General features: G+C 31.5%; 1 protein-coding gene across 1 annotated transcript in view; it reads right to left on the minus strand.

Moving 5' to 3' along the window:
• The window catches only part of LOC116026566, a 21,728-nt gene extending 10,670 nt beyond the window's left edge, over positions 1–11,058 (minus strand). The window contains exons 1-6 of the mRNA XM_031267887.1: positions 10,621–11,058; positions 9,694–9,853; positions 8,026–8,118; positions 6,812–6,914; positions 6,388–6,559; positions 395–569 (exon numbers count right to left, since the gene is read on the minus strand). Coding sequence (XP_031123747.1) covers positions 395–569; positions 6,388–6,559; positions 6,812–6,914; positions 8,026–8,118; positions 9,694–9,853; positions 10,621–10,826 — 909 coding nt within the window. The 5' untranslated portion in view covers positions 10,827–11,058. The remainder of the gene's footprint in view (positions 1–394; positions 570–6,387; positions 6,560–6,811; positions 6,915–8,025; positions 8,119–9,693; positions 9,854–10,620) is intronic.
• Positions 11,059–18,953: the final 7,895 nt, after the last annotated feature.

Raw genomic sequence — 18,953 nt, forward strand, 5'->3', positions numbered from 1 at the left:
AAAAAAAAAAAAAAAAAAAAAAAAAACACACACACACACACACAGAATTTTACAGCTGACAATTAATGCAAAAATTTCTTCTTATAACAGTATCTTAATTTATCAATTAAAAAAATCACTTAAAACAATAGGATGGAAAACCTTCTTTGAAATGTAACAAAAGGACATTTTTAAAATCATATTCTTGTGGTAGAGTAAGTAAAGCTTTTTAAATTGCAATAAAAGCATCAATTTTATGAAAAATATATCTTTCCAACTGTGGAGGAAAGCAGCATTAGTATGGAAGAACATTTTCCAACATCAGGAAGGCAACTGACACCTCCATCCAATTTCCAACACCAAATATGACAAAATTTGAAGTTGTAATGCTTAGTGGAAAGCCAGAAAATATTACCTCTAGAATAGCAGGATGAGTACATCTCAAAAATCCTAAAAATGCTGTCCTCAGAGAATACTGAATGCTGGCAGTATGACCTCCTTTTGTCATCTCAAAGTTGGGATCAAAATCAAGCAATGCCGAAAGAATGAAGTTGTAGTGAGCAGGTCTCTTCTTTGCAATAGTAGCAAGGCTGCAAATAAAAGATTAAACAATTAGATTTCTTTTACAAGAAAAACATAAGTTAAAGAAAAGGGCATAGAGATATAGTGATATCTCTAGATCTGAAACAAAATGAAGCAACCCTGTGTCGTCTGACATATCAGAAAGAAGCCAAAGAAGGCCCAGCTAAAGCATAAAAACCTTACTACAGAGACTAACAATCTATGAGACTTACTGAAGCACTCCAAATTATCCTATTCGCATAAGGAAATCAAGTCACTAAAAGTGGTAGATTAAACTTTATACATCACACTGACAAAATAAACACTTCTATGATTCAATCAATCACAAAAAAGGGTTTATGATGAAGTTACTAAATCAAAGTGCTTGTTCAGCTGGGAACATTTCAAGAAAATGAAGCCTTATTAACAATAAAATATAGATTAAATATAAGGCCCTTCTTCACAAAAAATAAAGCCAACGCAAACAATGACCACTTGGCTAGGCAAGGCAAAAGTGAGTATGTGCCTCAGTTACTCTAAATATATAGCAACTTTCAGCTTCAAATGACCTCTAAAACAAAAAATAGGTTTCCTACTTTCCTCTACTATCCTAAAACTTCCCACTGGATGAGGACAGCGGCATGCACTTCCAATCAATGGGGCAAACTTGTACATATTTTGGCATGCACACATCTCCAACCAATTGATCTTAAGGCTAGTCATTAGGGCTCTACTTTATTACCAGGAAATAACACTTTTTCTACAAGCAGCAACAAATGCAGCAATATCTTGCAATTGAATTTGATCACCCATATGTGATATGTCAGATAGATAAAAGAGCATTACAGTCTAGCACATGGTCAGAGGACTATTAGGGTTAACATGTCACACATTCACAAGAGTTCAGCTCAGGCACCTAATTTGGACAGTAATGCAACATCTACACCTGTATCAATGCCTGACTAGGAGGACAACAGTTTAGATATCCTCAGCAGGTCAGCTTACACAAATTAATGACTAAGCCATGAACTAAAATTATGAGGAAATTCAATGTTCTATTCTTGTTGGAATCAGCACTACTTTTTCCTTTATCCAAGTAACTGACAAAGCAGATGACCGAGCCAATGCACAGAAAGCTTATGAAAAATCATCCATGCATAGAGTAAAAAGATTCCACGGAATCTTTTTGCAAGCCTTGTAGCCTAAATTAAGGGGAAAAAATGAAGGCTCAAAAAGGAGTATTTCAATCTATGCACAGAAGTAATAACACCCTCAATACATCTTTTGCTCTCTCTCACAATATTGACCCACATGAAACATAAAGGCATCATATTCCAAACTCTTGTCACCAAACAAATCAGCAGTAATATTCTTCTTGCTAGATTGTAAATACATTCATTTGAAGAACTGTTCTCAGCTGCAAAAGGTCATGGCAGCTTATTGCTGTCAAAAAGGCTAGATAGCCCCAGCTTCCACCATACCTAGCAACCTAGTACAGAAAGCAGTAAAATCATGAATATCGTTAATTCTGTTACTGACAGAACATGCTCCAACCCTCTTGGTTCACTGGAATTACTACCTTAAAAAAAGTGGCACTAAGGGTTAGAGCAATAAGCAGTAGACCATCAATACTCACAACTAGGATGGAACTTTTAAACAGTGTTAGTAGAATAATTCACAATCTAAACAAGGCATATTTCACCTCTGGCACCACAAAACGTTCCCAAAAGAGAAATTGGCACAACCTGTCCAAAACATTAACCTCTACATATTTGCTTCTGGAGAAGCTAGAAATTTAGCACTCATTTTCATTGCAGGTTTTAGCCAGCACACAATTTTAAAACAGTAAACTATTTTCTCTATACTGTGAACTTGCCCAACCACAAATGACCTCCAACCAACTACAACAAAAAGAAAAACAAAACAAAACAAACCAAAAAAATCAAAAGTAAATCATTGTAGTCCCACAAACAGGAGAAGAAGAAATACTGCATCATTTTAAGACATGCAACTACTGAAAAGCACATACAGAGGCAATGCATAACAAACAATCGTATTCAGTCAGAGCTGAAGGTACAATAGATGTGCATCCATACAATCCTTTAATCAATGTTTAATAAGAAAGTAAAAAGCTAAGTGTCAAAATGGTGAAAAACTAAAAGCCTTGTATTGACATAAAATCTATGACATACACCATACCCGTAACTAGAAAAGAAGTGCAAATGTTGTATTAAGCCCTACAAATAAGTATCAAAACAGAAATCACAGAAGTATTACACAGAAATAGTAATCACATAGCATACAGATGTAAGTGTTTATCCCACCCAATTCCTGTAACAATTGTATCTTTCCCTACGATTTGAGCACTTCACCAGTGGCATAACATTACTTCAGGAGATGACATTCATAAATTATTTGCTCAAATTCTAGCCACTACAGTATACTCAATGAATGAACAACAACAATTTAAGAGTACAACTTCCAATCAGCATCCCCCAAATGTTTTCAATAAAGGCAATAGGGATTATAGGTACTCTTCTCCACTGTGTTGACCTGTACGTTAGATCTAGAGACTTAAAAGCTAGTATGCTACTTCATCGCCAGTATAGGGATGAGTAAAAAGAGACAGGCAGGTGAATTAGAGATTCCTGTTGTTAAATTTTGAAGTCTTTATACCCTGGGCATTAGTTCTTCCAAAATTTTTACAGAAAAACATGAAACATGATATCAATATATTTTTTTGTATTTTGGTGTAATTTATTCCAAATCTAAGGTACTCCAGTCAGCTCAATGGACTCATCAAGAAATTGGAAGGAACAAGGACAATTTACTAAGTGCACCAAAATCCTAAAACTGACTTGCACCCGACTCCTTACAGTTTATCTCCTAAAGCTGTCCATCCATCTTAATTGCAGAGGAAAGCTCTTGGATGTCTGTGACACTAAATGAGGTTCCATCCTTCATTGCAATGTATAAACTTCTATCCTTACTGAATAAACATCATAAACTGTAAGTAGGTGTTAATTCATAAAATTACATTTCCCAACATAACTCAGTTCACATATTCCTGCAAAAAGTAGATGAATGGATATGCAAGAACTAAAACTTCAGACTTCTGCAGATAATATGCATGGCATATCACATCACACTCCATTTTATTTTATTTTCTTTCCCAAATTAACATACATATTTTATCAGAATACTAAAATAGTTAGGTTATACTCCCTATATATCGCAGAAAAATGTTTCTTGAATAATCCTGCAAATCTCAACTTGTGAAGTGAGGTCACACAGAACCCTAGGGAAATGTAGCATCACAGAGCAAGATAGTTTAATGGAATGGCCAATGACAGTAGAAATTTGATTGATGTTTGGTTCCCTATCACAGCAAACCCGTAAAAGCTCCATTCCAACGTATGTTGGATCCCTATCACAGCAAACCCATAAAAGCTCGATGCCAACATATGCAGATGAAAGTTGTCCAAGCCATGATCTTTCTGTATGCAAGTGTTAAATATTTTGTAAAAGGAATTCAGCTTCATGTCCTTTCAAATTATTTGATTAACAATCTATGAAAGACAGCATATCCAAGGAAAGAATAGTATTGAACATCAATACAATAACACCATATATTTTTGCAAAACACCAGAATATCATATGAAGCCAGGGGCAAAAGCCTGAAGATTTTGATTAATGAGTAATACCATGTGTAGCAGTTTTACAAATTAGCAATACATTTTCAAAGATACATCAAGGAGGAGAAAAGTGATTACTGTATAATATACTAAAAACGGTAGAATTAAGTGTTTCTATCCAATATACTATACAACGCGGTTAAATTGCTTGTCCAACCAGTTTTAAGCAATAGGAGAATTTATCCATGGGATCATGGCTTAATCATCCCTACCATCTGTCAAAGCCGTTGGCATCAGCTTTCTCCTGATATCCGAACAGCCATTCAGCAGCTGAAGCAAAATCCTATTTAACTCCACATTAAAATGCCAAACTTCATGCTGCAATAATAGCACGATCAAGCTGTCGAGCTTGTACTCAACCATTTCCAAGCTTCAATTTTCCCTCCATGATCTTAAAAATGATAAAACTGATTATGATGTACAACTCAGAATTATGAAACTCCACCCCCACAAACGTGTTAACGTCACGAGCATCAAGATATTTTTCTTTGTATAGTGAGTAATATATGGATAAAAGATAAAGAGAAATAGAAACGAGAAACCACATGTAACACGATCCCATTACTAACCAATTAAGCTGAAATCACACTATGCTAGAAAACAATGTGATGTTCTCCATTTGAAAGTGTCGTAGCTAAAAATTACTATCACAAGCACATATGTAATTTAAAAATATTAAAATTAAAAAAAAAAAATCACTAACATACAAAAGTTTCTCCAATATTCAACCAGATGCAATTTGAAAGTTATCACTTCATAATTTTGGGTTTGCATACACAAATTCAGCATGTCATGTGCACTAACAGAAAGAAATTAAAAATATCAAAATCCCAATATGCCAAACAACAGTAGTAGAAAATGATGGATAGGATGAAAGCACACATAGTTTAGATAAACAAAATATTAAATTCAGATTTGATGGCACAACTACTGCCCCATTTTAGTGGGACCTGAATCTCAGAACTGAACCTCAACCTTAGCTAGAGGAACCCCTTATTGATGGGATCCTATTTCAAACCTTGACTGCCCACCACAGTAAGCCACTCTGCCACTACTTCTGACTAAACAAGAAATGCCAATCCATCACTTAATGTGTATGCCATTTAAAAATTTTTGTTTGTTAGTTTCTTCTTTCAGTATATAACAGTATACATGGAATCAGATATCATTTAAAAGAATTCACTGCATAGGAAAAGAATAGTTCATGCAAAATGTATCAAGAAATTGTCTGTATTTTTTAGGATAGTTTCTCATTTAATAATGTAATTTACAAGGATTCCTTCTGCAAAAAAAATTTAAAAAATAATAATAATAACAAGAGAGTTTTGCATCGGTTGTATGTGTCTCTCACTCTCTCTGTCTCTCCCAATCAAAAAAGTTCACGTTGAACTCTCATTGGACATTTGGACCTACCCCAAGTTGCTTGCAATTAAGAACAAAATAGATAAGATAGGTCCTTTTGCATTAAAGGACAAGTATGGATTGAGCTTCCCAAAAATTCTATCAAGCAAAGCTACACCAGTTTTACAGACCAAAAGAAGCTATAGGCTGCCTCCAAGTTAGAAATTAAAATAAACAAAAAAAATATGTTAAATTCTGAATAGAAAGATAACTGCAGCTAAGTTCACATAATGATTAATGAACATAACATGAAAACAGAGCAAAGCAAATAATTTTTCTGCTGTCATAAATCAAACTAAAAACATTATGTTCTTTTTTTAGAAAGGAACAAATTAACCTAAAATCATGTCACTATTCTCTTGAGTTGAAAGGGAAAAGAGCAAAGAATTTTCAATAATAAGAATAACAAGAGTAATTATAATATTTTAAAATTATAAGAAAGCATCTGAGTGATTCACTTTAATAGTTTAATAACCACTATACTTGCATAAGATGCAATACAATTATCACAAGTAGTCCAGAAAAACTATTACTTCCTTCCTGTAATACTGCCTAGTTTAAGTAATCAATTCTCTGTTATGCACCTTCATATTGAAATTACATATCCAGTTTTCTTTTAGACACCTACAGAAATCAGTTCTTACTACAGAGTCAAAGTCATAAATATTATTACACACACAATAGATGCAATATAAGATTTGTTTTTAAAAAAACATTGGTGAGAGAGGTGAATCAGGATTCAGGAAGTCACCTATTAACAACAGAGATCGTCAGTGAACCAGGAACTGAACTTGCAGAGCGCAAAAGCTCCAATAGAATGCCAATGGTTCTATTTGCATCAGATATCAGTGCAGCTGGATCCATAATAGGATGATGGCCAATTATCCAAGAAATATTGAAGGCCCGCCTAAATTTTGTCGGAGCTAGAAGCAAAAGGAATAACAAAGCATAATATATGTTAATAATTAAAAGCTGGAAACTTTATGGTAGAGTGCTAAAGCACAAAAGAAAAAGGAGCACTATACTCTCCTGGTACTGAAGCAACATAGAAACATGCAACTGGCCCACTGGGCACATTACATGCACCCAATTAAACCAGGACAGTGATCAGGATCAGGTAAAAGCAATTAATATGAAGAAAAATCTCAACATCCTTCAAGGTCAGAAGCACACACCTTCCGATGTATATCTCTCAGAATCAGTTGCATCTGGTGTGAAAAGTAAAACGTATATTTCCAAAAATTTTATTGCCAGCAATCTTACACCAACAGGGCCAGCCTAAAACAGGAAACCCAAGTCAATCCATGTCATTTCTGTCCACAATACTGTGATCTAGTTTGAGACAAAAGAATTAAAGAAACAACCTCAGGGTTTGTACTATATAATGCATTTTCTCTCTTTTATCAATAGCAATTTATTTATCTAACAAGTGTTCCAAGAGCCTAAATTAGGGAATTCTCTTTTTATTTTATTTTCCTATGCTTTTTTCATTAACCTTTGTCCTTTTTTTAAAAAAAAAAATTTACTTCTTTTTTGTTTTCTTTTTGTAGGGTGATTGGAGTGAAAAAAGGTCACATCACTTTGTGTCAGAGATGAAAATGAAACAAATAATTAGTGACCAAAATCATATCAAGTGTGAACTTGCCATTCTTTAGCAATTGAATTGTTCAGGAGCACAATGTTAAGTAGCTCATTTAGGAAACAGAGTTCATAAAGACTCAGCCAATGCAGACCACTTGGTTTTTATTTTATAAGTTATTATACTAATATAAGAATTAACAATGTAACTGCACTGTACAGTCCATACCTCTATTTCAGATTATATTGCTCATTGCATCACAATTAATAGTCCAAAACTACAGAAGTTACTGAATCAGATACAACTTGACTTGTTTGAGATCAAATACAACTCTATAACAATTTATAAATTTACCATTTGTAAAATGACGGTCAACCAACTTTACATTACATGAAGTTGTGAACTAATCTTGTATTAAGATATTTTCTATTGTTTAAAAAGAAAGATCATATATTTCCATATACCCACTTTTTGATCTTTATTTACTAGTTCTAAATGTATGGTTGCATTATGGCAAGGCAAAAACAGGCAAGAAAGCTTAAATACTTTAGTTGCAATGTTCTGTATGATACCAGATAGCTTTTGAAAAAGGCAAAAACAGGCGTAACTTTTTGAAAATGATAATATTCCCATTTATATACACTATATGAACAGTGTAAAATGTTCACCATTACTAAAGAAGTAAAGAGAGAAATCATCTCTTAACCATTGCACTTCTTGATTTGATCTCTCAGTAGCAATCATACAGGAAATATTTTCATGTTACCAATAGATGCATAATTCATGAAAAATGCACAGTTGCACGCATACCTCAAACAGAATTCCAAAGATGGCATCCTTGAACTTGATCATCCATGTCCAAAACTCTTCAAGCCACCTCTCGATTAAACCACGCCGGTGAAACTACATTTTGCAAAATAATCACATGTATTAATGTGTGTGTCTATATAGATATATATAGAATTCCAAAATAATATAAAGAGTTTTATTGTTAATAAAAATAAATACATAAAAGATTAAACAAAGTTAACATCTTTAAAAGTAGAGATCGAAAACAAAAGCCACCCAAACTGGGGGAAATGGCAAAAATAATCAAGTCCAGAAAGAGAAGATTGTTAAGATTTAGAGTAAAAATGACCAAATGAACTCTGCATATTGATGCATTGCGAACTATCAAAAACTTGAGACAGGTAAAAACAATTGTTTTAAGCAGGGATAGATCATATGAAAAGAAAGCTATTCAGACTCTAGAGAAACACAAACAAATCAACTCCAGAAAGAGAAGAATGTTTGGATTTAGGACAGAAATGAGGAAGTAATCCTTTTTTAGCACTTAAAGATGATAAATTGAATTATGTATATTAATGCATTAAAAGATCTGAGACATGAAATGAGGTCTGTATATAGCACTGGAAGGTGTCAAGCTTTTGAAGATCAAAAGAAATTGTTACCTAATATAATTAAAATACGAAAAGATCAAAAGAAATTGTTACCTAATATAATTAAAATACGAAATTCATTATATCCAAATTTTGTTAATATAATTAAAATACGAAATTCATTATATCCAAATTTTGTGGAACTCTCTCCTCTAATCTAAGAATAAGAAAGACACCCTCTTTCAAGTTGTACAAGCAACCCATTGGCATTCCATAAAAACAATTGTTTTAAGCAGGGATAGATCATATGAAAAGAAAGCTATTCAGACTCTAGAGAAACACAAACAAATCAACTCCAGAAAGAGAAGAATGTTTGGATTTAGGACATAAATGAGGAAGTAATCCTTTTTTAGCACTTAAAGATGATAAATTGAATTATGTATATTAATGCATTAAAACATCTGAGACATGAAATGAGGTCTGTATATAGCACTGGAAGGTGTCAAGCTTTTGAAGATCAAAAGAAATTGTTACCTAATATAATTAAAATACGAAAAGATCAAAAGAAATTGTTACCTAATATAATTAAAATACGAAATTCATTATATCCAAATTTTGTTAATATAATTAAAATACGAAATTCATTATATCCAAATTTTGTTGAACTCTCTCCTCTAATTTAAGAATAAGAAAGACACCCTCTTTCAAGTTGTACAAGCAACCCATTGGCATTCCATATTTTAACCAAATATGATTTTCAAGAAAAGCATTGGCCTTCAATATTTCATACTTTTCCAGATTTCCATGTAAAATAACACATACATTCAGCTTTCATCCAACAAAACAACGGCAAGCTATTTAATAACTATATTCTCCAGTATTAGAGAAACACATCTTAGTCTAAGAAATATAGAGATATCCAAATTAGGACCAGAATGTATTGTCATTACCCCTTCCTCCTCTTTCTTTCACAAGTCAAATTTATAGTTAAGTGTTAAAGCAGGAGAAATTTGAAAATATAAAAAACAAAACAAATTGCAGACCAAAAGATTTGGGAAATAATTGAGGGAGAACACCAAATCAAGTGTAAGAGGGGGACCTGCATTGATAATTCTTCCACCACTCCATAGAAGATGCTTGTTCCAGAAACAATGGATTGCTTCACAACCAATGAACTATTATCTCTCAAAGATGCTAATAACACAGGCATTAACATCAAAGCATGCTCCATTGATTTTGCTGCAATATCCTCAATCACCCTGTTTTTTCATGTATAACTTCCAAAGAATGAGGGGAAAACTAAGGAGAAACACAATGCACTGGGAAATGGAAGATTCAGTTATCATGATAAGGACTGTACACACTATGTAAATACAAAATCATGTAATTCTTCTTGGATGATAATTAGCCCCTAAATAAAGTCTATAGATCTACATAGCCATTAAGTCCCTGGCAAATTTAGGGGTGTAAGACCAACTTGAGTAACGAGTCAAGCCAAATTCAAGTATTTCAACTATCTTAATACTCTGCTGAAGACACTTGTGAGCCTAATAGAGCTTTTACATTTGTATATACTTTTTTTACATAAAATATATTTATAAAACTACAAATTTATACAAATATTTTTATATATTTATAAAAATTATTTAAAATATAAAAATTTATCCTAAAAGTTCTTCTCACAATCAAGCCTTCAAGCTTGTAGTGCTCGAACTTGACTCAACTTGATTAAGCCCCTACCCACAATCAATAGTGTCATCCTCAATTAAAAGATTCCTCCTCCACACAAGTAAAAAAAAAAAACTCCAAGCTTTTAATTCCCTTTCCTCGACATCACCACAATCAATACAATATTGTACCCCATAATAACCGTCCAAAAAACTTCAACCATTTTGACAGCATTTCTATACACCCCATAAAAACCAATTCTACTGCATTATTGAATTAAACTTAATTCCGATCACCCAAACATGCGAACCAAAAAAAAATATAAAGTGTAAACTTCCAAAACGGGAACAATTCTTACTGAATTAGGTATTTCCGCAGCATGGTTTCGGGCGAGGACTGAAGGTCAATCAAATAGGGGAAAATCTCGGCGGCCTGCGACGCGTCAGCAGACAGCAACACATCCTTAACCTGCCGCAAAGACGAGAGCTTGACATCCAAATCGCCGTGGTTGTTGGCGGCGGCGAGGAGAGGGAGCACTTGCTCCCGTAGCAGCGGTCCGGCCATGCGAAGGGCCAAGAGGAACACAATTGGGGTTCAGATAGGGGTGATTAGGGTTTCGTAGGGGGCGAGAGAATTGAGTAGAGGGTAGAAATCGGAGAGAAAAACTTAGAGCGGTGGTGCGTGAGGCTATGGTTTGAATTTATAGAAGCGCAGAGTTGAGCCACACCTTGCCGGTCGGTCTGCCAAACCAAACAATGTTCTAACTTCTATGTAGTACAAAAACCAGAAACTGGGAAAAATGAACAATTTTGTAGCAAATGGAAATGTATATAAATTTTATTTTTTTTTTTGAAAGGGTATATAAATAGTTTGTTGAATAGGTATTAATATTAATAACTTTACAATTAAATCATCAATTGATAAATATTAAAAAGTCGTGGAACCAATTGAAAATATTTCATCTTTCAAACTATATCTATACTCTATACTATTAATAAAAACAAAATCTTTTATTAATTTTTCCTCCAAAACACTCATATACTATTAAGAAATATGATTGTAGAGAGATGTCAACTGATGATAAAAACAAACCAAAATTAAAAAAACCAAATCAAAATGTCTACCCTTATACTTTTTATTAATATGTCTTTTACTTTATCTAATTAAAACTTTGGTAACAATATTATAAAGTACGAATATTTTGTAACTTTATGTATTTCATTAATTATTATAATTTTTATTATTATTTATCTAATTATTGATGTTAGAATAAGAAATGTTACTATTGTTTGAAAATGTTTAATTAAACAAATAAAATGCATATTAACACAAATTAAATGAGTAGTTTATTACTTAAATGGTCCATCGACTATTGCAAAATTATCAATTTGGTCTTCGACAGTTTTTTGTGTCCAATTAAGTCTATCGACTTTGAAAATTTTAACCAATTTGATCATCCGTTTAATTTTCCGTTAAACATCCGTTAAATCATGACCAAATTGGTCATTTTGGTATAGTCAAGGAACCATTTAAGTAAAAAAGTAACTACCAATTTGGTCCCTTGACTATAGCAAAATTATCAATTTGGTCCCGATTTAACGAAAAAATAAACGGAGGACCAAATTTGTTAAATTTTTCAAAGTCGATGGACTTAATTGGTCACAAAAATTTGGTAAGGACCAAATTGGTAATTTCGCAATAGTCGATAGACCATTTTAGTAATAAACTCTTAAATGAGCATATAGTAGAGTATTTTAATTTTTTTCCCAAATGCTTAGTTAAATAAAATTAAAGAAACATGAATTAAAAGTTGTTATAGTCCTAAATTGTAACATAAATGTTATTTGGTATGCTTTTACTATTAACATTTTGATTTTTCAGCATTTATAAAAATAACATTAATGTTGTAAGAATAACAATGTAAAAATGGATAGTGACAGAACATTGAAAAACTAATAGATAGTAATGAAGCAATGATGAGACTAAAACTATCCCTATTTGAAAAATAAGATTTAGAAGTTGCCCAAGAAAAGTATTGCGAATAAATATATGTGACCAACCTGAAGCCACTATGGATGGCATGACAAACTTGGAGGAGATAAATTGCGAAATGTGTAACACAGTAGCCAATAATCAAACCCATTATCTCACGGGGACTTTCACCCTTTGTCACTGTGCTATATGCTTTCTTTGAGTATATCCAGTTGTTTAGGTTACTTTTGAATCGAATTGCTTGAATTTTTAATTTTTTTTCAAATCGAATATCAAACTGAAATGCATTCTTTTTAATTAACCTAATCATATATTTTTTGGTATTAACCGACTAAATTAACCAAAATCACATTAAAAAAAAAAAAACAATAGACCCAAGTATGCTGCCATATGCATATTATATTAGTAGAAATCATACATATTCTAGTGAATTTTGAGTTAGTTGAACCACTTAACGAAATTGACAAAAATCAAATTCATAACATTTAAGTATGATATGTATTTTCTTCTTCTTATTCTTTTAATAATGAGGGAAACTGCAGCCATTTAAGGAGGTTAACAAAAATCAAATTCATAAACTTTAGGTATGATAGGTATAATTCATACTTGACAACTAATTCGATAGCCCATCGATCACCAAATTAATTTTAATTTGATTTTCTATTCACGACTATGAATTTGTTGATCTCACTACTAGTAAAAATATAATTTCGTTAATAATAAATACTAAAACGTCTCATAAAATAATACGGAGTATAACGTTAAGAGGGAGAATTTAAAAGAAGTGTATAGAATTACTTTTAACCAAATCGAAAAGTGGAAAATTGGAAACATATTTATCTTGAACAATACTCTCCAATGAAAAAAAAAAAACATTGGATTGCAGTCTACAAATCCACAAAACATGTGGAAATATAAGTATATAAGCCCATGCAGCCCGTGAGAGGAAATGGTGTAGGTACAAGCAGCCCATTCTCAATCTTCCAAGATTGGGTTTTCATAATTAAATGAGACAATTGGACAAACAAGTGGCATGCCATAAATTCAATTGGGAAAGTCTGGACGTGCAAATACCAAATTGACAAGATCCAATTTTCTAAAAAAAAAAAAGTTGATTTAGTTTTCAATTACGGACTTATGATGACATTTTCTAAACTAAGAATTGGATAATTGGAGATTCTTTTGCCATTGGCTTTAGTAATTGTACCGGATTGGAACATGAGATCTCGGGATCCATTTTATTGGATAAGTCTTGGTCTGAGGGAGTGAAAAAGGAAGCCATTTGTTATGTCATGGATCTATCCAGATCCACCTTGCAAGGTATATCAGGGTTCAAAACGGCGTCGTTTTACTTCAAAACGACGCCGTCTGAATTTATATATATATATATATAAGAGTCAAAGGAAGTTATGCCTATAATGGGTAAAAAAAAATGCCGGTCAAATTATTAAATCAAATTGATGATTCAGATTGTTTAGATTTATATTTTTCCTTGAGATTTCCTACTTTATCCTTAATTATATGATTATCCATTAAATATTATCTCCTCCGTTAACTTTTAACTTACCCATTAATTTCTATACCAAATGTCATAGGTTTGAACCTCATCCGAATCAAAGTTGGCATATTGTTGAGCATATACTACGAATATGTTAGAGTATATTATTCAAAGTAAATACCCCATTTTACTACTCTTATTAAATTAAATAAATTAGTAGTTACAAAAAAAAAATGCATATATGTATTTCTTTAATTATTATTCGATGTCAACAATGCCTTTATTCATTAAAAAAAAATTTATTATCAAAATTTAAAAAGAGATATAATTTCATTAGTTATATTGTCTATATTTTCTACAATGTAAAGATTCCTTATCTTCAAATTATTTATTAATTATACTCACTACATTGTTCATTGTTTTATTTTTACACTAACTTGTAATTAAATATCAAAGTTATACTACAAAATAATGTTATATATTCACTTACCAAGTATTGTGTTAATAACATTGAAATTAAAAAAAAAACAGTTTGAAGCAATCATATTAAGTACTTATGGAGGATTTGTTGATAAAGAAGACATTCAAATAACCCAATAAATTGATTTAAAAATCATTATTAAAAATTTCAATATAGGGCAATAGAACATTGTAACACACTTGATGCATTGAAAAGATGCTGAGATTACAATATTGCTGGAAAGCCTGGATCAATCTTTCAAATTCAGAAAATGAAGAAATTTAAAAAATAGCTATTGTTGCAACATTCATTAATTTTGTACGTAAAATACTTATTGTGCATTCTTTAAATATATTAGAACTAATATAAATTTACAATTCATTTCATTTTCTACAATAAATTTGCTTGGATTAAAGACAAAATCAATATCAATATTGACAACAAAAATAATTGGTATATAGAATGTTGCCACTGTTTAAAAATGTTTATGTACAAAGTGACAAACTATTTAACTGCATGCATTGTAATGAAAAGACAGCAGTATGCAATCCAAGATTAGTATCAAATCAACAAAAAAAATTACAAAAAAAAAAAGAAAAAAAAAAAAAGAAAGACACACACACACACAAAATCAAGTACTACACTCATTCATACTAATTCCAAAAATATGAACTTCAAAATAAACATGTGCAAAATGAATGTACAAACTATTGATGAAACTTAACATATTGCAACATCAGTATTCGAACTACCTGCAAAATTATTGTTGTTACTATCACGTAAACAAGTTATGAAACTAGCAAATGTACTACTCATTAACCTTCTACAAATATAATAAATATTAATATTTTGTTTAATATTTTCACATGAGATGTACGACACACATCTCACAGCACATGAAACATATAGGGAGGAAAACTACTACTGCCAAATATCAATAGGCGCTTGCAAGATCAAGAGTTCATAGTGCAACTAAGATCTTAGTTATATATATACAAACACAACGAGACAAATCCATAACTTCCTACACATCATAATCTCATTGCATGATGTTGCCCTCTATACTACCGCAATAACTCAATTGCACATGACACATTATCAAATACCAATAAATATTTAAAATAAAAAAACAAATACAGAAGATAAAGACAGTGGCAATGCTACCAGAAAGAGAATTAAAAATATTTAGAGAAATTCAAACGAAAAAAAAGTTGTATTTATTTATACTATCATTTTTAGACTAAGTATTTAGATTAACGTTTTTATAAAATTGCAAACATTTATTTTAGTGACAATTATAATCAATCTCCTATATATTATTTTCAATTCATAAACTTTGAATTACCGATTTAAATAAACAAATTCAACATTCAATTACATATGCATGAACATTTTCTATATAATCTTGCATTGATATACTTTGAAATACTTATTTAAAAATAAACATTGGACATTATCCCATCCGCGCAATGCGCGTGAAAAACTAGTCAATTAATAAATGTAATGCAATTAACAAATTTTAAATATTAATATAACCAATGTGTCAAAAAAAAAATTGTAATATATATAACCAACGGCAATATTTATAATACGGAGTACCTTTAAGTAAGTAGAGATGAAATATCATGGATAGTAATTTATACTCTAAGTTTTGATTTTAAAAGTGATTGTTTAATTTTTCTTTACTTCTTTTTTTTTTTTTGAAAAGAAAAGTGATTGTTTAATAGATTCGAGTGAGTGAGTGACAATACAACTTTACCGATAATACCATGCACTAAAACTCTAAAACATGCAAAACGACAACTTGTGCACAAATTAAGGTGGCAAAACATGAAATCAAGAAACTAAATTAATTAATTCCCAACATGTTCATCTGCCTTAGCTTTAAAAGCATGCAATATAATGCTTTCTTGCACCAAGAACACTACATCTTGTCGATCTTAGTTCAAGATAAGACGATCTCACTAATTTAGTGAAACCATTCATTTCTTTAATCATCTTCTGGGTTTTTTAATGCTAATGAAAATGTACGATTCTATTTAATTTGTATATATAGTGAGTGGGGGTGTTGTTTCGTAGTTGCACCAAATTGCTTCGAGTGACTTAACTTAAAAACAATGAGGAAACAATTATGTTTTGACTAATAAAAAATATGCAAAAAAAAAAAAAAACTTATCATTTCTTGTACTTCTTTAACATATCGGTATCTGCTTTTGTACTGTACTTCTCACCGAATTGTTTTAACTCACCTAACACTAAAAAAGAAAAAAGAAAAAAATAATTATATCTAACTTGATCAAAATCATATTGTATGTAAAACTACATATTAGTTGGAGGTAGTTTCTTTAGCACATTGCTCTTCGATTTTGTACCATACAAAATTGTTTTAAATATCTTGACTTAGTTAAAAATAACAAAAATATATTACTTAACTTGATAAAAAAAAAAGGGGGGGCATATTTTATGTTGAAAACACTAGTTTCAAATATTTATTCAACACATTGGCTTTCCCTTTGTACTATATACAAAACTGTTATAAACGACTTACTTGCAGCGAATGAACCGTATTTGTCTCGATTATTCACCAAGAATAACCCGTCATCATTAGGGTTTTGTTGATAAATTCAGCAACCAGTAACTAACGAATAGTTGTCGGTCGCTGGTCACCATTGCCATTGAAGAAGGTGACCATATATATAGTCACCATTGTCGGTCAATAGTCACCATTCCCAATATATGCTTTAGTAATGTATGAGACTACGATCAAAAGATATACTTCTTTTTTTACCAAGAATTTTACAAATGTAATTACCAATAATTTTTTTATGACGGAAACTCACTACCATTTGTGTATACAACTGGGTAAAGTCGCTCTTTTATTATATCCCACAAATCACACATGAGAAAATAAACCACATTAGGAAAACACTATGTAATGAGTCTAAGAGGATATTGCAAGAATCAAACTTGTGACAATTTGGTATAAGAATCATGTTTCATTCATTATTCAACCACCACTTTCAGAGCAATAATAATAAGCGAGTATGTTTTAACCCTATATTAAAGTAGTTTACTCTAAGTTAAATTTTAATTCGCCCATATTAATTAATAAATCATTTTGATTAGTATTATTAATAATGAGATATAAAAATTAGTTGATTGTATTTTGTAAAAAGAGCAAGCTAAGATATGGGTGAATCATCAATGTGAGGAATGGCCAGCAACGTCAACATCTATTGCAAGTTGTGGTAGCAGAAAATCCTAAGATTCATTCTCTATCACTAGTTAACTACTCCTTTGCACTTTTCCACGTCACATCTTATCATTTTCTTGGATATATGTATGCATGTGTCCTACAATGCTACAAGCTAAACATGTCGCCTTATCATAGTTTAACTTTGTACTCTGAGAAATATTATATCTACACCAATTTTTTTTTACTTCCAACTTCCTACCCACAAAATTTTGATGTACGCATTTGTATTAAGACCCACATAAAAAATAAAAAATAAAAGCAACTTATCAGTGCTTACCACGTCGAAGAATAAAATTTATGGAGTAAAATTTGTGAGTCCATATAGTAGAACTCTTGAACTCTAGATATTATTGATTGAGAAATGATAAGTGTATTTAGTTTCGTTAGTAAATGTTTAATTATTTTGTTTTATTTGGTTAGTAGAGTTTCTTTGAGGAGTAAAAAAAACCTAACGCTACAGATTTCGCAGAAACCATTACAAGTTTCTGTTGGAAACCTGTACGGGTACCCAACGCCTAGCTTGGTCCATTTCGACCAGTTTAGCCATGGTTTCATTGCTTTGTCCCTGTAGCTATTTCTGGAAAATGACTTTCAAAAGATGTGTTGATTTTCCATAGTCAGCGGAAGTTGTTTTTTGTTGACTGCATTTTTCAAGCGCTCCCAAACAAAGGACCAAACACACCCAAAGTGTAATTACTATTTTCCTTTTGATAGGATAAGCATAATATTACTAACCAAGAGATTACTTGATACATACATTTAATTTAATTATATAACTAACATGTAGCTTTGGCAAGCGGTATTGATATGATGAGCTTTGGTTAATGGATGTGAGCTATTGGTCATATGATATTGTAGACCTATCAAACACCTATGATGACATGGTAGAGCTATTGCAAGTGCAAGTTGCCGTAACTCGGCTTGCTTAGTACAAGTTGACTTGGTCGTCAATCTTCCTAAGCACCTATGCCCAGTCGGGTGCTTACAAATACTTAATCTACTAGGTTTGATCTCCTGAACATATTGTTTATGCTACAGGACATTTGGGTTGCCCTATAACTCCATGTTGCAAAAATTATCAGTAGAATCGAAGTAAATTGTCATAATCATGATATAAAAACAATTTCTAAATTTCTCTCTGGAAATTATTTTTTAGGTGGTGTCATCTTTTACATTTGATTTGCTATGTGCATTATTTATGCAACACGCTTTATTTGATTAACTCATGGCAAAATCAATTACGTTATAAATAAATAAAATTATAAAAAAAATATTTGATAAATAATGTCACATCACTAGTGGAAATTAAGAAGAATTTTTATTATATTTTTTGCACTCTAAGTCTAACCAATTCAAAAGATTTTTTTAAAAAGGAAAAAGAAAACCATACAATGGGTTTGGGAGTTGAGACAGGTATTCAGTTAAGTATATAAAGTGTGTGGATAAAACGTGGAAACCATTCGCCAATCAAAATTGAAAGAAATC

This window comes from Ipomoea triloba, chromosome 8 (assembly GCF_003576645.1).
Source record: "Ipomoea triloba cultivar NCNSP0323 chromosome 8, ASM357664v1".
NCBI lineage: Eukaryota > Viridiplantae > Streptophyta > Magnoliopsida > Solanales > Convolvulaceae > Ipomoea > Ipomoea triloba.